The sequence below is a fragment of the Barbus barbus genome (genome assembly GCF_936440315.1).
Source record: "Barbus barbus genome assembly, chromosome: 1".
Classification (NCBI taxonomy): domain Eukaryota; kingdom Metazoa; phylum Chordata; class Actinopteri; order Cypriniformes; family Cyprinidae; genus Barbus; species Barbus barbus.
In genome coordinates, this window is record NC_136729.1 from 4506794 (window position 1) to 4526087 (window position 19294).

Below are 19294 nucleotides of genomic sequence, written 5' to 3' on the forward strand. Positions count from 1 at the left end.
TTTTAGAATCTGTTTCTCTGGTCAAATCAGAAAGAATGTTTGCTGACATCTTCCCCATCTTCCTTTTCCCCAGGTAGTTGCCTGTACTGCATTGGTTTTTACTAGACGTGTACCTTGTGTTTTCTTTGTGCTCAACACCTAGTTCTTAAAAACACTGGTTATTTGTGTTGTCTTGCTGTTGCTGCAAAACACAAGAATGGATGCTTTAACTTAAGTAGCTGTGGCTTCAACTTATTTTGACCAGTATAAGAGAAAAGTACAGTCTGAGAATGTGGATTACAACTGAACAAGCAAATGCGAGGCCACAATAACAAGAGCCTCAAGTTACATGCATGGTAGCAGAAGGTTCCTCTGGGAACATTGTAAGCTAGTCATTTGGTTTTTGATGGACATTGGCATCAAATTGGTTCAATGCAGGAGTTAATTGCTGTACAGATTCATTAAAAATGCTCTGCATTGTAATGCATATATGCAACTGAGCTAGAGCCTTTGTATGGGTTTTAAGATTTTGGGAGTTCACCACGTGATACAGGTACCCTCGAACTTGTCCCAGTTTTCTTACTACTGTAATCTCAGTTAGCAGTGTGCGAATTATTCAGTGACCTCAAGAGTGACCAACATTCTGTAAGAATTTAAGCATTCTTTTGTGTACGCAGGCTTTTCGGGACCCCAACTGCATTATCTTTGATCAACTTAAATAACCAGTGTTTAATGAATTATGACCCGCCCAGCATGCAAATATATAGCAGCCATGTATATATAGAGGAGAGTGTGCGCCGCCAATGAGCGCGCTTGACCCTGAAGCATCTGCTCGAGATCACGGTGACGCGCGTCGCCACACACGCAGGAAGCATCACGTACACTATCTCTGGTGCGCCAAACCTCCCATTATATAACAGTCTACAAGATGTCCAAGCCACTGACGGACCAAGAGAAGAGGAAGCAAATTTCTGTGCGAGGTCTCGCCGGGGTTGAAAACGTCGCAGACCTCAAGACCAATTTTAATCGCCATCTGCACTTCACTTTGGTTAAGGACCGTAATGTTGCAACGAAGCGCGACTACTACTTCGCCCTGGCGCACACCGTCCGCGACCATTTGGTGGGAAGATGGATCCGGACGCAGCAGCATTACTACGAGAAAGACCCTAAAGTAAGAATCTCAAAAGCCGCAGTTTCATCCTCCAGTCCGGGGTCGCACGTACACCACCGACAGACGGCAGGAGGGTCAAATCACTCATCCGGCGACATAATGTTGCGCAGAGCCGCAACACTGCAATATACAAAAATAAACATTTCTATCTTTCTTGCAAGTGTAGTACAGTGGTATTTATATTGCAGCAGGAAATGCCGCTTATTGCTAATGGTTCGGCAGATGCCAATGCTTTTTTTCAACAATTGCGTAATCTTTTTTCATTACTGATGTCGGTAGCGACTGCATTCAATGCCTCGCAGATCTAATAACACGAATGAGCTTTACTGTGTGCCCTTGACAACTGTATCAACAGGTCAAATTTCGAGTTCGATAAAAATATGAATATATGCACATCTTATATGTTAAAACAAGTAGACATCTTATGCCCACTTGGAAACATCAATCAAATTACTGCACCGAACCGTTGAATTTACAAAATAAAAAACATGTTTTCTATAGGCTAATTTCAACATTTGGTGCGGTTTTTATAAACGTTACACGTTTAGATTTAAGTTTAAAAATCTTTAATTGATTGAATATGCTGTTGTCATCATAATTTCTGCATGCATTATTGTGATTGGTTTTCTCTCTTGTGTTTATTTGCATACAGAGTTGCGATCGGTTCAGTCCTAAAACCGGAAGGTCTGCAGTTGTCACAAAGAAGCTAGTTGACATCCTTGACATATACTATTACATCATAATTATAGCCCCATTATCAAATTAAATTTTAAATAATGTTAACTGCAGATATTATTTTTCCACATAAATCCAAAAATACAATTTTAAAAGCCTTTAGGAAAGGAAAGGCTTATGTAATCCTAAAATTTGAGTTTACCTACTTTACAAGTACTTGTAATTCCTACAGGAAATGTAACATTCTATTTTCTGTTCTGTTTTCATTCTAAAAGATACAAAGAGTGAAAACACTTGCAGTCTTAAAGCCAAAATAATTGTAGGATTGTGTCTGTCTTTGGAATTTGTGAATAGTGTTTAATCTTAAATGCTGACAGCTAATGCTGCTATTTTTACATGAGCAACGTGTCAGAGACACAGCACAAACATTCTTCTGTCCTAAGCGTTGTTATCATTTATAGACAAGAGTCTAAATATTACAAGCTAGTTTTTTGTGCACTAGCAAATCCTCCATGATAGTTGTCATTGTGCAACCTTCCATGATTGAATGTTTTGCATTGGCGGTCAGTGAGGTCTCAGACGTGCAATGCAGATTAGGCTTGTGTTGTGCACCTGTCACAATAATGCTTGTCATTAGATAGGCTAGTCTGCTCAGCTGCAGGGGCTTTTATGTCTCCTACTTCACTGTTGCTCAAAATGGCTTTCCCAGCTGTTGGTGTCAAATATAAAAACATATTAAAAATGCTCTTTTTAAAATCTTTATTTTTTTCACCTTTCTCCTTCTTTGTCTCACCTCTAGCGTGTGTACTATCTCTCTCTGGAATTCTACATGGGACGGACCCTTCAAAACACCATGGTAAACTTAGCTTTGGAGAATGCCTGTGACGAGGCCATCTATCAGGTGAGGACATATTTACAAATATTTGAAGCAAACCATAAACCCATTGAATTTAGGATGATGGAAGATGAAGTGTTAAAATGCTAACTTGTTTCCAGGTTATGGCCTACAAGAATATGTCAGCCTTGCAGTACTCTGAGGAAGTGAATGTGAATGAAGTGTGAAATTTCTGCATAATTGGTACTACTGCAGGGGTGTCCAAACCTGTTCCTGTCAACGTCTTAGAGTTTAGCTCTAACCAGCTCCAACACACTTGCCTGGAAGTTTCTTGTGAATCTTAAGATCTTGATTAGCTGGTTCCGGTGTGTTTAATTATGGTTGGAGCTACATGATGATGGCCCTCCAGGAACAGGTTTGGACACCCCTGCCTCTGTTCTACATAACAACATTGGCACACACGCCAAACAAACACACACAGTGTGTGTGTGTTTGGTGTGGGACTATTCATTTGTCCAAATGGAGGAGATTTATAATACATGGGGGACGTTATCAGTTAGTGTTCCATTCATCTTAATGCTTTAAATGGTTAGTTCACCCAAAAATTAAAATTAGCCTGTGATGTACTCACCCTCGAGGCATCCTAGGTGTATATGCCTTTTTTCTTTCAGATGAATCCAATCGGAGTTATATTAAAAATTGTCCTGGCACCTCCAAGCCTTACAATGGGTGCTTTTTGTCAACAGTCCAGAAAATGTGAAATAAAGTGCACGCGGCTCTGGGGGGGGTGAAGTGAATAAAAGCCTCCTGTAGCGAATCCATGCGTTTATGTGAGAAAAATATCCATATTTCAAACGTAATAAACATTTATTTCTAACTCCTGCTGACTCTTATACGTGCAAGCCGTTCCGGCAGATGACGTTGGACGTATGCGTCGTGCGTGCGCCTCTGAGATATGCTAGTCTCGCGAGTTTGTTTACAGGAGCAAAGGAAGCAAAGTTTCCTTACTTTAGCAAAGGAAAACCAGTCTCCTCTTGGCTTATATCGAAATCCTTCGACATTTTTCTTTACACATCCTCGTTTTGTGCTTCTAATTCGTGACTGGCGTTTTGTTTTGTTCTATCTCCACGTTCCTCACTAATCACACAGCGCCGATGTCCTACGTCATCCGCCGGAATGGCTTCCGCGTACGACAGTCAGCAGAAGTGAGAAAAAAGTGTTTATTATGTTTGAAATATGACTATTGTTCTTACAAAAACGCATGTATTTCGCCCCCCGGAGCCGTGTGAGGCACGTTTTATTATGGATGCACGCACTTTATTTCACGTCTTCTGGACTGTTGACAAAAAGCACTCGCTTATCTCAACTGTAACTCTTGGAGGGGGCAATTTTTAATACAACTCCTATTGGATTCGTCTGAAAGAAGAACGTCATATACACCTAGAATGCTTTGACGGTGAGTAAAACACAGGCTAATTTTCATTTTTGGGTGAACTTACCCTTTAACTTTTAAAAATAAAATTTTGTATAAAGAACGAGGTCATTATCAGTCATCATCATCACCAGTGATAGCATAATAAATAAAGAGCTTATGGATGAGATCTAGAGCTGTATGCATTGTAATACTGCTAATCTTAGATCAGTTGCCCCTGATTCTTTAATTCTAATTAGGAAATAAAAGGCGAATCATTCTAAATATGCACTGCTATGCTGAGAATGCCTACAAATATGTGTTTGATGAAAGATGAAACCAGATACCTTCTCTGGTCCCTTCTTGCTCTCATATTCTGTTTCTTCTCAGCTGGGTCTGGATATGGAGGAGCTGCAGGACATAGAAGAGGATGCTGGCCTGGGAAACGGAGGCCTTGGTCGACTGGCAGGTGAACTTAGTCTCTTTAAATGTGCTGATCGTAAGATTAATAGAGAGCTTGTAGTAATAGAGGGCAGCTTTTCTGCAGCTTGCTTCCTGGACTCCATGGCAACCTTGGGCCTGGCAGCGTATGGATATGGAATCCGCTACGAGTTTGGAATTTTTAATCAGAAAATTGTGAATGGCTGGCAGGTAAAACATACTTGTAACAATATGTATTGTATTGTATTGTAATGTATGTATTTCACCTCTCCTGGTGCATTTGGCTCTCAGTTAATGACTGACATCATCTGACAGGTGGAGGAAGCGGATGATTGGCTGCGTTATGGCAATCCTTGGGAAAAAGCCCGGCCTGAATACATGCGTCCTGTACATTTCTATGGTCGAGTGGAACACCACCCTGATGGAGTGAAATGGGTGGACACACAGGTAAGAGCAAAGCAACCATGTAGCTACATTTAATTGCAATAGAAATGCCATTTTTTGCATTGTGAAATACAAACTCATATTTGGGATGAGTAAACATTTTTTTGAAAGACGTTAATACTTTAATTTAGCAAGGGCACATTAAATTGACAATAAAGACATCTATAATTACAAAAGATTTCTGTTTACAACAAATGCTGTTCTTTTGAACTTTCTCTTCATCAAAGAATCCTGAAAAATACTGTTTTCAACATTGATAACAATAAGAAATCCGCATATTAGGATGATTTCTGTAGCATCATGTGACACTGAAGACTGGAATAATGGCTGCTGAAAATTCAGCTTTGCATCACAGGAATAAATTACATTTTAAAATATATTTAAAAAAGAAAACTTTTTATATTTTATTAATAATAGTTTTTACTGCATTTTTTTTTACCAAATAGATGAAGCATTTTTTGAGTGTAAGAGACTTCTTACAAAAATATTAAAGAAATCTTACTGACCCCAATGTTTTGAACGGTAGTGTACATCAGGAAGGTCAGTAGAGCCTAAAGAAGAACGACCAATATGCAAAGCAAAACCCAGATTGTGACATTTTTACATATGTGTCTGTACGTCTTCCCATTAAATCTGAGCCTGTTGTCTCACCAGGTCGTCCTTGCCCTTCCTTATGACACACCTGTCCCAGGATACAGAAACAACATTGTTAACACAATGAGGCTCTGGTCTGCTAAAGCTCCATGTGAATTCCACCTCAAAGACTGTAAGTTCTCTTCAATCAATCAGTGAATCAATCATAAGACATTTTAACAAGCCCATTAAGCCTTATTATTCATTATAAGCTATTCATTGTAAGCCTTATCATTCATTTATCACTCTTTTTAAATATCTAGTATTACATATAAATGTGACCTTGGACCACAAAACCATCCTTAAGTCGCACGTGTATATTTGTAGCAGTAGTCAACAATACACTGTATGGGTCAAACATATAAATTTATCTTTTGTCAAAAATCATTAGGATATTAAGTAAAGATCATGTTCCATGTAGCTATTTTGTAAATTTCCTACCGTAAATTTACATTTACTTTTAGTCATTTAGCAAATGAGGACAATGGAAGCAATCAAAATCAACAAAAGAGCAATGATATGCAAGTGCTGTAACAACTTCAAGTTCAAGTTTATTTGAATAGCGCTTTTTACGATACAAATCGTTGCAAAGCAGCTCTACTGGAATTTTTTATACTACTCCTGGAAAAATATTTATATATTGCAGAACCTTAATATATTTAACTTATGGCAAAATTTGGTAATTCTGTATGTTGTCTGAGCGTTGGCATCCTCTGAGGGGTTGGCATTATCTTTTCTCAGGTGTTCGGTCATCTCAGATCATGTAAGGGTTGGATCCAGACTGAAGCTTCTGTCATTCCTAGATACCACGGGATGTTAATCAGAAACAGAGAAACAAATAGAGACATAATTAGCGTAGCTGCTGTTCCATCTAAGCAAAAATGATTTGTTCAACCCAAGCTAAAGAATAATAATAATGTACATTTGATCAGATATAACTACAGTACAAGATTATAAGATGCATTATGTGAATGTTTGGCTGAAGAGATGTGTCTTTAATCTAGATTTAAACAGAGAGAGTGTGTCTGAACCCCGAATGTTATCAGGAAGGCTATTCCAGAGTTTGGGAGCCAAATGTGAAAAAGCTCTACCTCCTTTAGTGGACTTTGCTATCCTAGGTACTACCAAAAGTCCAGAGTTTTGCGACCTTAGGGAGCGGGTTGGATTGTAGCGTGGTAGAAGAGAAGTTAGATACGCAGGTACTAAACCATTTAGGGCCTTATAGGCAAGTAATAATATTTAGTAAATGATACGGAACTGAATAGGTAGCCAGCGCAGAGACTGTAAAATTGGGGTAATATGATCATATTTTCTTGATCTGGTAAGAACTCTAGCCGCTGTATTTTGGACTATCTGTAGCTTGTTTATTGAAGATGCAGGACAACCAGCTCGCAGTGCATTACAATAGTCCAGTCTAGAGGTCATGAATGCATGAACTAGCTTTTCTGCATCAGAAACAGGTAGCATGTTTCGAAGCTTGGCAATATTTCTAAGATGGAAGAATGCTGTTTTTGTAACATGGGAAATATGATTTTCAAAGGACAAGTTGCTGTCTAAAATAACACCCAGATTTTTGACTTTAGAGGACGTGACAGTGCATCCGTCTAGTTGCAAATTATAATCCACGAGATTCTGTGTACTGCTGTTTGGTCCAATAAGTAATATCTCTGTCTTATCTGAATTTAATAGGAGGAAATTATTGGTCATCCAATCTTTTAAATTTTTTACACAATCTATTAGCTTAGATAGTTGAGAAGTTTCATCTGGTCTTGTTGAGATATATAGTTGAGTATCATCAGCATAGCAATGAAAACTAATCCCGTATTTTCTAGTAATATTACCAAGAGGCAACATGTATATTGAAAATAGCAGAGGATCTAGGACAGATCCTTGTGGTACTCCATACTTTACTGGTGATAATTGTGATGACTCTCCTTTTAAATGAACAAAGTGGTAGCTATCGGACAGGTAGGATCTAAACCATCTTAAAGCCTGCTCTTGAATACCAGTATAGTTTTGTAATCAATCTATGATTATGTCATGGTCTATAGTGTCGAACGCAGCACTAAGATCAAGTAATACTAGCAATGAGATGCAGCCTTGATCTGAAGCAAGAAGCAAGTCATTTGTAATTTTAACAAGTGCAGTTTCTGTGCTATGGTGAGGCCTGAAACCTGATTGAAATTCTTCATAGAGATCATTTTTTTGCAAGAAGGAGCACAATTGAGCAGACACAACTTTTTCAAAAATTTTAGACATAAACGGAAGATTTGAAATGGGTCTGTAATTTGCCAGTTCATTATAATCTAGTTGTGGTTTCTTAATAAGAGGCTTAATAACCGCCAGCTTCAATGGTTTTGGGACGTGACCTAAAGATAACGATGAGTTAATAATATTGAGAAGCGGTTCTTCTGCTACAGGTAACAAGTCTTTCAGTAGTTTAGTAGGTACAGGATCTAATAAACATGTTGTTGGTTTAGATGCACTGATAAGTTTATTTAGCTCTTCCTGTCCTATAGTTGTAAAGCACGGCAGTTTTTCTTTGGGTGCGATGAATGAAGCTGAAATACTAGACGCAGTAGAATCTATATTTGATATTGTATTTCTGATGTTATCTATTTTATCAGTAAAGAAATTCATAAAGTCATTACTATTAAACTGTGAGGGAATATTTAGATCGGGTGGCGTCTGTTTATTTGTTAATCTAGCCACTGTGCTAAATAAAAACCAGCATGCACGATACAAGGAAATGATCAGTAACATCGTCACTTTGAGGTACGATATCTATATCAGTAAGATCAATTCCATGCCATATAATTAAATCTAGCGTATGATTAAAACGATGAGTGGGCCCGGTGACGTTTTGCTTGACTCCAAAAGAGTTTATTAGGTCAGTAAACGCAAGTCCTAACGCATCATTTGTATTATCAACGTGAATGTTAAAATCTCCGACAATTAGCAGTTTATCAACATTAACTAGTAGATCTGAGAGGAAATCTGCAAATTCTTTTAGGAAATCTGTATATGGCCCTGGCGGTCTATACACAGTAGCCAGAGCAAGAGATAGGAGAGATTTATTTTGCATATCTAACAGTGACACATTAAGCAGAAGTATTTCGAATGAGTTAAACCTCCTGTATCCTGTTTTCTGAGTAACATTGAGAATATCACTATATATTGTTGCAACACCGCCGCCACGACCAGTCTGACAAGTCTCAGTTAGCTTAACGCAGTACACGTAGCAAGTTTTTTTTATTTTTATTATTATATAGTAAATAAAAAGAAAACAGAGAGAATAGAAAAAGAATAGAGCAAGCTAGTGTTAGAGGCCTTTTTTGCTTTTGTTAATTGTATAATAAATAAAAAGACTAGATAGAATACAAAAACATTAGAGAAGCTAGTGTTAGTTAGTTTTTTTTTTTTTAAAGAAAACAAGCAGTTAGTAAATTAATGTAAATGAGTTTAAAGGTCATTCCACACCGAGTCTTTTTCGCATCCTTTCCTATCAAAATGCATGCTACCGATGCGAAAACGCAAAAAAAAATTTTTTTATGACGGACGAAAGTTTCAGAGGCAGTGTGTAAACGTGATTGACACAACGTGAGGTCGTATTTATTTTTTAACGTGCAAAAATTTCGGACGAAAAGTTCGGTGTGCAATGACCTTAAGTCTAAAAGGGACAAGTTTTTTTTTTAACAGAATAGAATTAGAATAGAGAGAGCTAGAGTTAGAGGGTCAAATAAAGATGAAAGAGATGTGTTTTTCGCCGATTCTTGAAGATGGCCATTCCACCAGGGGGGAACATTTAATTAAAAGGTCTGTGAAAGTGATTTTGTGCCTCTTTGGGATGGCATAATAAAGCGACGTTCACTTGCAGAACGCAAGCTTCTAGAGGGCTCATAAGTCTGAAGTTATGAATTTAGGTAAAGGGATGCAGAGCCGGTGGTGGTTTTGTAGGCAAACATTAATGCCTTGAATTTTATTCTATTGGTATATTACTATATAACTATTGGTAGCCAGTGCAAATTGATAAACAGAGGTGTGAAGTGCATTTTTGGCTCATTAAAAATGAATCTTTCTGCCTCATTCTGGATTAATTGTAAAGGTTTGATATAACTGGCTGAAAGACCTGCCAAGAGAGCATTGCAATAATCCAGCCTGGACAGAACAAGAGCTTGAACAAGGAGTTGTGAAGCGTGTTCCGAAAAAAAGGGCCTGATCTTCTTGAAATATATCAAAACTTTTTTTTTTTTTTTTGTAGTATGCATTCCTAAGGACTTTGGACAACTTGACAACTTAAATGTGATTTTCTCAATATTTAGATTTTTTTGCACCCTCAGATTCCAGATTTTCAAAAAGTTGTATCTCGGCCAAATATTGTCCGATCCTAACAAACCACACATCAATGGAACGCTTATCAAAAAATGGACCCTTATGACTGGTTTTGTGGCCCATGTTCACAAATGTAAATGTAATTTATATATAAAAAAGAAACCTCACTGACCACAAACTGTTGAATGGAAGTGTGAACTGTATCTTTGAGCCTTAGATCTTTCTCTCTCCCTAAACAGTTAATGTTGGTGGTTACATCCAGGCCGTTCTGGACAAGAATCTCGCTGAGAACATCTCCCGTGTGCTTTACCCTAATGACAATGTGAGTGCAACTCAAGTGATTCATATTAAGAAACAAAACTCATGAGTCTTGGAGCCTAAATGTAAACAGATGCTCCTGTTTGTATATGTCAGTTCTTTGAGGGGAAAGAGTTGCGTCTGAAGCAAGAGTATTTTGTGGTGGCTGCGACTCTCCAGGACATTATCCGCAGGTTCAAAGCCTCCAAGTTTGGCTCAACTGAGGTGGTGCGCATGGATCTGACCACACTGCCAGATAAGGTAAGACAACCCAGGAGCTCTTTGTTTCATGTTAACACACTGGAGTGTAGAGAGCATTCAACACAGTTTGTGTCATATCTGGTGTGATTTATTCATATGAATAATACTGAATAATAAAATCTAATGCATTAAAAACGGTTAAAGAGGTCCTTCCTATGTCTGTTTTGTTCAGGTTGCTATACAGCTGAATGACACTCATCCTGCAATGGCCATCCCTGAACTGATGAGAGTACTGATGGATGATGAGAAACTGTCCTGGGACACGGTGAGCTGGAAAATCCTTATCATCTGGTCATTTATCATGCTCAAAAAAAAACATGCAGTCAAACTATAGGACTATGAAACTGATTATTAAGAGTAATATTAATAGGACAAAAATTAAATTTGCTGATTTCTAGAATGGAGCTTTTTTTACTGAATGACATTTTAACACTTATGAACATTGTTAATCAATTTCTTTCCAGCATTTTTTTTATATTTTCAATTTTTACATTTAATGTACATTTATAACACTATACTGTAATTTTGATTGTTTTACCTTGAAGTTACATTTCAGAGAACTAGTTAATTGATGACAAAATTGTCATTTGGTCATTTTACTATACCATAATCGATCTCTCCATACTTTTTACTCTTGTGGGAACGCAAAAATATACTTGTTTCCTTTCACCACTATAAAAGTTTACTCAACTATGACGAGTTTCTCTTCTGTGAACCCCAGAAAAGTGTCCATTAAATTTTGCTCATGTGGACTAACACCATAATGTTGTACTCCTTCTCATTTCTGTGTTTTTCTCTCGCTCTGCCACTACTTGACTTTCTGTAATTCTCTTTCTTCTCAGGCTTGGGACATTACTGTGCGTACTTGTGCCTATACTAACCACACTGTCTTACCAGAAGCTCTGGAACGCTGGCCTGTCGACCTGTTCCAAAACCTCCTGCCCCGTCACCTAGAGATCATCTACGAGATTAACCGACGTCACCTGGAGGTCTGGGAACAGATGTTCTCTTCATGGCACATTGCATTTGAAATGTACTTGTAGACAAAAAATGATTTTGAAGGGGTTTGAAATCAGTAACTGCATTAGGACTGTGTCCACTCCAAATAAGGAACTGCACAGTGAGGTTATATAAACAACCTCTGCTCTACATGACTCAGCATCCAGTAAATCGCAGATGAAGAAAAATAACTTCCCATGTACTTTCTTGCCTGCTACGCTCTGTTTTGACCTTACATCTTCTGTCTTGTTTCTCAGCGGATCTCTGCGCTCTACCCTGATGATCATGATCGTTTGAAACGCATGTCTCTTATTGAGGAGGGTGGACAGAAGAAGATCAACATGGCCCATCTCTGCATCGTTGGCTCTCACGCAGTCAATGGCGTGGCACAAATCCACTCAAACATTATTAAGGACACTGTGTATGTCTTTTAACATTTTTATATTACAACACAGTGGCCCCAAAAAGTATTTGGACACTTAAGTCACATTTAAAAATGTGTTCTACTCTTCAAAAGTTTGGGTTTGGTTCGTAATGCTTCTAAAAGAAGGTCTCTGACCTAGGCTGCATTTATTGGATCAAAAATACAGTAAAAACAGTAATACTGTGAAATATTATTTTATTTAATTTATTCCTGTTATGGCAGCCATTACTCCAGTCTTCAGTCTCGCACGATTCTTCAGAAATCATTCTAATATGCTGTTTTGGTGCTCAAGCAACATTTCTTATTATCATCATTGTTGAAAAAAGTTGTACGGCTTAATATGTTTGTGGAAACAAATTATTTTATTTGGTCACTTTTGATCATTACCATAATTTCATGCAGTGTTTAGCCTTGGTGAAAAACAGTTCTGTCTAATTTGAGTTGATTTTGTGTACAGTTTTAAGGACTTCTATGATTTGGACCCACAAAAGTTTCAGAACAAGACCAATGGTATCACACCTCGTCGCTGGCTTGTCATGTGTAACCCGGGACTGGCTGAGGTTATCGCTGAGGTAAAGAACATTGCTGATAAAAAAAAAAAAAGTTAGCGATACATGTATGAACCAGGTTGGGGGCACTACTGAGAAAACATACAAAAAGTACAATAACCGTAGTTGATTTTAGTCCATGCCTTTTTGAAGCCATTCAAGAGCTTTGTGTGAGAAACACTGTGACATGTAAATCACCGTTGACTGAAAATCCCTGACTTGTGTTAAAAATTAGAGAATTGGAGAAGACTACATCCACGACCTGAGCCAGCTGAAGAACCTCTTGAAGTTTGTGGATGATGATGCTTTCATTAGAGACATTGCCAAAGTCAAACAGGTGAGACAAAAAATGCAAATTTAGTGCATATTCTACAAGAACACGACGACCATCACATGATATTGCTTTGCCATTTTCAGGAGAATAAGATGAAATTTGCGGTGCATCTAGAAGAACAGTACAAGGTGAAGATTAACCCAAACTCCATGTTTGATGTCCAAGTGAAGAGGATCCATGAATACAAAAGACAGTTGTTGAACTGTCTGCACATCATCACCCTCTACAACCGTAAGTTGAAAATAATTCAGGCTTCTCTTGAAACAGCTAAATATCTTTTTTTTACAAGCTTCCCATACAATGGTGGAACATTTATTTCCTAACTTTTGACATATTTTTATTTTAGTAAGTGTGTACTGTGCAGTGTGCACTAGCGTTTCTTTCCAAAGATAGTCTACTTAACTTTACTAATTTGTGTGATCAGGGATCAAGAAGGAGCCCAACAAGGCCTGGACTCCTAGGACCATTATGATTGGAGGAAAGGTTAGACCGATCACTTCACTGACCGATCAGATCTGTTCTGCTTAAGTTTGAATGCTAATTGGCTAAATCATGCATCTTCAAGGCCGCTCCTGGGTATCACACTGCTAAGATGATCATCAAACTGATCACAGCAATTGGAGAAGTGGTAAATAATGATATTGTGGTGGGAGATCGTCTGAAAGTCATCTTCCTTGAGAACTACAAGGTTACACTGGCTGAGAAAGGTAGGATGCAAACTTCCTGACAGATTTTAGCATTGGATCAGCTTCCTGTCTTATTAATTCATTCACATAACTCGCTCTGCTTGCTTCTTTCTCTCTTTTTTACAGTCATCCCTGCAGCTGACCTTTCCGAGCAGATCTCCACAGCAGGAACAGAAGCTTCTGGAACAGGCAACATGAAGTTCATGCTGAATGGAGCGCTCACCATAGGCACCATGGATGGGGCGAACGTGGAGATGGCTGAAGAGGCAGGAGAAGAGAATCTCTTCATCTTCGGCATGAGAGTTAAGGATGTGGAAGCTTTGGATAAGAAAGGGTGACAGCATGCTTCAATTAACGATTTACTGAATAGCATTTTTAGTTGTTTGCTTTAGTGCATTCATTTATTCATGTTTATGAAAGCTTTGTTTATTGGAATTTATTTTATTAAACATTCATCTATTTAAAACTGTTCTCAGTTTTGTAGTACTGAAGGAAAGGTTGCAAATAAGGGTATCGGATACAGTTCTGCTTGACTTAGTTGAAGTTGGTTTGTTTCCAGATATGATGCCATGGAGTATTATAACCGCATTCCAGAATTAAAGCAAGTCATGGATCAGATCTCTGGAGGATTCTTCAGCCCTGGAGAACCTGATCAGTTTAAAGACATTGTTAAGATGCTGATGCACCATGACAGGTAAGAAAAGCAAAAAATCATTTGTTGTTTTTTTTGGATATCTCTGTCCTTTTTTATTCCCTTTCTCACATAGCCACAGTTTAACACTGATCATATAAATTGTTAATTATTTTGGTTGTCTGGTGTGATTGCAGGTTCAAGGTGTTTGCTGACTACGAAGACTACATTAAAAGTCAGGAGAAAGTCAGTGCCCTGTATAAGGTTTGTATTTCACAAAACATGAAATGTTTCAGCGTATTTCAGGAAGAGTTTCTAGCCAAAAGCCTTTAGTTTACATCACAGCCTGGCTAAACTTTTATTTCCCACATTCTAGAGAGCATTTTATTAGACAAAAATACTTTTGTACAAACGTTTGGGGTCAGTAATATGTACACTGTAAAAAATTATTGTGATTTTAACGGTAAAAAACTGTGAAAATGCTACGGTAAAAACCTGTTACATGGTTAACGGAAAGTTCCTGTAAAATTTACAGGGAAAAACCGTAAACTGACGTTCCCAGAATTCCCTGCGTTCCATTTCAAATTCTGTTTGAATTTGACCTTTTTTCTTTGAAATAACTATGTTTCTTCTTAGTTTTTTCTTATCAGTTATGTTTAATAGGGTTGTATGTTACATCTAATGTTGTTAAATTAATGTTTATAGCATATTTCAGTTTAATGAGTCTCACCATGATGGTGTTTAGTGCTTGTGTGAATGACACTGTGCACCTTCCGTATATGCTATTGTTTAAAAGTTGCTTGTGATGAGCCAAAGCTCATCATGTGACTTTCTCATCATCACCTGCATTTGGTGGTTATCAGTGAATTTCAAAGGAACAAAACAGATTTCAGTACTTTAATAGGTTGGTATATTAAGATTATATAAGTTAAAGAAATTACGGTATTTAACTGTAAATGGGGAAGTCGTGGCCTAATGGTTAGAGAGTCGGACTCGTAATCGAAAGGTTGCGGGTTCGAGTCCCCGGCCGGCAGGGATTGTAGGTGGGGGGAGTGAATGTCCAGCGCTCTCTCCACCCTCAATACCACGACTGAGGTGCCCTTGAGCAAGGCACCGAACCCCCAACTGCTCCCCGGGCGCTGCAGCATGGCTGCCCACTGCTCCGTGTGTGTGTGTGTGTGTGTGTGTGTGTGTGTGTGTTCACTACTCACTGCTGTGTGTGTGCACTTGGATGGGTTAAACGCAGAGCACCAATTTCGAATATGGGTCATCATACTTGACAATACGTCACGACTTTACTTTTACTTTTTTTTTTTTTAAATTTAAGTTAAAACCTAAAACGTTGCTACCGTATTTTTTACGGTAGAATTCTGGCAACCACAGCTGCCAGTTTTTTACTGTAAATTTTACGGATTTTTTTTTACAGTGTATGGTTTTTGAAAGAAATCTATTAAAAAAAAATCTCAATCACAAATTCAACAAAAATATTAAGAAGCACTGTTTTAATAGTTGATAATAATACATGTCCCAAATCAGCATATTAGAATGATTTCTGAAGGATCGTGTGACACTGAAGACTGGAGGCTGTTGAAAAATCATCTTTGCTATCACATGAAAAATATTACATATATTAGAACAGAAAACAGTTATTTAAAATGTAATAACGTTGTAATATTACCGGTTTTGATTAATACAGCCTAGGTGAGCATAGCATACTTTCTTCAGAAACATTAAAAAACTTACAGACACCAAACTTTTGATCGGTAGTGTATGCAAACAAAATCAGTTATTAATATTTTTGGTCCATTTTGCCTGAAGGAGACTGTACATTTTAATGTTTATATGTGACATCATTTGAAAGCTGAATTAATAAGCTTGCTGTTGATGAATAGTTTGTTAGGATAGGATTTGGCTGATTATTTGAAAATCTGGAATCTGAGGGTGCAAAAAAAATCTAAACATTGAGAAAATCGCCTTTAAAGTTGTTCAAATGAAGTTCTTAGCAATGCATATTACTAATCAAAAATTAAGTTTTGATATATTTTATGGTGGGAAATTTACAAAATATCTTCATGGAACACGATCTTTACTTAATATCCATAAAATAAAAATGTATAATTTTGAGCCATACAATGTGTTGTTGGCTATTGCTACAAATATACCAGTGCTACTCATGACTGCTTTTGTGCTCAAGGGTCACATATGTAAAAAACAAATAAATATAGATTTAATTAGGAATAGACACCAAAAAAAAAAAAGTTTATGGCATTAAATATGTCATAATATTCCCTTCTAATTTAATGTAATGCTTTAAAGAGCTTTAACACAACAGGAACTGACTCGAAACATATTCCTTTACTCATTCTGAAACAGAATACTAAAGAATGGACCAAGATGGTCATCCACAACATTGCTGGTTGTGGCAAATTCTCCAGCGACCGCACCATCGCCCAGTACGCACGTGAGATCTGGGGCATGGAGCCTAGTCTGGAGAAGATCGCAGCCCCAGACGACCCCCGCTAAGTCGTTCCACAGCTTCCATTTGTTGTAACTGTTCTCACATTCAATTTATTTACCATTGTGACAATGTATTAAGGTGATTTTAACGTTAACATGTCATAGGAGATGTTTCTCCATCTTGCCGTCAGACAGCCAGAATACCTCACAACTTCTCTGCGTCCCTGCTCCAGCAACGAGCTGTCAGCGCATCTAGCTTTGTGGCATGTTAATATACAATATAGTTTTTCTGTGAAATATTATAAAAAGATATGATGTATTTGTCTATCCTTGCAAGCAGAACAGCACAGCCTCTTCCTGGAGAAGCAAACATACACTGTGAGGGCAAAGTATAGCAGAAACGTTTATTTTGCCACGTATCACAGCATGATGATGACTGTTAATGGAAACAATTTCGGAAACCACCCATTTTTGTGTGTTGTGGCAAAATGTTTAGATTTTGAATCACTTATACTCTAGTTTAGTTTCGACAGGCAGTTATTACGTGAACAGTTTTTATGAGGGCTTTAATGAGTTCAATTATGGCAAAATAACAGTCATAGCCAATGCAAAATACCTGTCTGTCACATGTTCTGACTTCTTAAAACGACCTGCCGTAACCATACAAGTGCTGTTTGTGTATATTTAGGTCTAAATCTCTGCCTGTCTTTTATTGGCTTGTTGATGCTCATGACTTGCTCTTTCACCCGCTGAGCTCCTCACTTTAGCACTTTAGGCATCATCTGTCACTTTTGTCCTTATCAAGTGTTGTGCTGTAATTCTTTCCACATATACTGTTGCAACTCTGGACTGGTTTTCACACCACATAAAATAAGACCTGCAGGAATGATGGGGCCCTGCAGAAAACTTTACTTGAATCCAGTGAGGTAGCAAACCTAATATAGCACTGAAGTGTGATTCTCTATATACCAGCCAGGCTGCATTCAAGACCCTGACATGTATTTACTCGGATATATTGTGATAGACTTATATGGTAATGGATGGTGGTTTATTTATGTCACCCCTACATGCAACCTAACCTGCAACTTATTTAGTGAGCAGCTCCAGCCGCCACCGTCCCCTCCAGTGATTTTTTTGTTCTCTCTGAATGTTTTGCCCATATTGTGGGTGACAACACACACCAAACTGTTCTGCTGATGCCCTTGAAGAGCGACAAAATTAAATAAAGTGATTAAGAGTGATGCTGTTTCTGCTTTTTGCAAGTATTATGTTGGTCTTTCATGTGACAATACTATCTTTCAAAAGTGTGGATTTAAAAAAAAATTATATTTTTTTCTTAATTTTTTTTTTTAATAATATGCTTATTTGGTGCTCAAGATACATTGAGAACAGATTTAACCATGTTAAAACCTTTACTCCTACTTTTGATCAATTTATTGCATCCTTGCTGAATAAAAATAATTTATTTAAAAAATATATATATGTATATACACAGTGCACAGCATAAATGAGTACACCCCCTCTAAAACTTAACAAATTCAGCAATTACTCTTTACTTAGATTACATAGGGTTCTTTGGAGATATAATGCTCCAACAAGCATGCATGGTCAATTACCAAAGAAGAATGTCAAAATTATTCAGCAAAATTAGATTTTCTTATCAAAGTGATAAAATGTTGTGTTGCAAAAATGAGTACACCCTCCTGAAAATTACTTTTAAAAAAAAAATATATAGGTTTAAGTCTATATTTTGATCAACAGGTACGTATATTGAACCGAAACTGTTAAAGACAAGTAATTTCCTGACAATTAAAAGTGTTATATAACACACTGAATCATACTCAGACTTAATGCTGGCAGCAGTGGAACCACTTGGGAGAGAACTGCCAGGTGAATTATTTCTTAGCATAAAAGAGGACAATGTTACAAGAGGAATACCAAATTATTGTTTTAAGTGTGAATATATAGCAGAAGTAGCACCGACATTCAAAAACATTGCACTGGTGACAAGGCTCCTGAAATAATCAGGTCTTCACTTTAAGTTTTCATTTAGTAATGAGTGAATGTTTGCTAGAAAAAGAGCAGGAGAAATAACATGCAAGTGTCTCTGAGCCGGCAAAAACTGAAAAAAGTGACACTTTATCTCACAGAGTATGACACAGCCTGCAGAAGTGACATGCATGGTTGTCACCACTAGAATTACCTGCTGTAGCCAAAGCAAAATAAACTCATTTAACCTCTTCCAAGGCCCATATTTACAAAATAGAGACTTCTGGGAATCCATCCTCTGGTCTCAAGAGACCAAGTCAATCATTTCGGATCCAAAAGCATCTAAAATGTTCTGGTGTTGCTAGAGGAGGAGTACAGTGAGAAGTGCTTGGTACCCACAGTGGCGTTCAATGGTAGTAAATCAATTTTAAGTTGCAATAATATTTCACAAAATAACAGTTTTTTTAAATCTATTTTTGATCAAATAGACACAGCCTTGATGAGCAGAAGAAACTTCTTTAAAACATTAAAAATCTTACTGATGCCAACCTTTTGAGCGTCAGTGTATAAATGAAAAATATGCTCGATGTAGGCTAATGGATATGTACTGTAACTAGTTATCATTTTAATCACATCTAATTTACGCAGTTCTGAAATCATATTTTTATATACCAAGATTTCCCCCGTAGTCGCTCATTTAAACTAAAATTTTTACACTTTTACATATTTTCTACATTATGATTTTTA

General features: G+C 37.5%; 1 protein-coding gene across 1 annotated transcript; it reads left to right on the top strand.

Annotated features, from left to right (window-relative positions):
* Window positions 1–790: 790 nt before the first annotated feature.
* On the top strand, window positions 791–18026 carry pygmb (phosphorylase, glycogen, muscle b). Its single transcript, XM_079426434.1, has 20 exons — window positions 791–1150; window positions 2625–2726; window positions 4462–4540; window positions 4619–4722; window positions 4828–4959; window positions 5611–5722; window positions 10161–10243; window positions 10336–10479; window positions 10652–10744; window positions 11322–11468; window positions 11736–11899; window positions 12360–12474; window positions 12686–12787; window positions 12868–13015; window positions 13209–13267; window positions 13350–13491; window positions 13597–13804; window positions 14030–14164; window positions 14299–14365; window positions 16475–18026. Exons 1-20 carry the CDS (start codon window positions 908–910, stop codon window positions 16622–16624), a joined length of 2529 nt encoding a protein of 842 aa, XP_079282560.1. The 5' UTR covers window positions 791–907; the 3' UTR covers window positions 16625–18026.
* Window positions 18027–19294: the final 1268 nt, after the last annotated feature.

Coding starts and splice junctions, on each gene's coding strand:
- pygmb (XM_079426434.1), top strand. CDS start 908: ATGTCCAAGCCACTGACGGACCAAGAGAAGAGGAAGCAAATTTCTGTG. Junction 11,900..12,359: donor AACATTATTAAGGACACTGT/GTATGTCTTTTA, acceptor TTTTGTGTACAG/TTTTAAGGACTTCTATGATT. Junction 12,788..12,867: donor ACATTGCCAAAGTCAAACAG/GTGAGACAAAAA, acceptor TGCCATTTTCAG/GAGAATAAGATGAAATTTGC.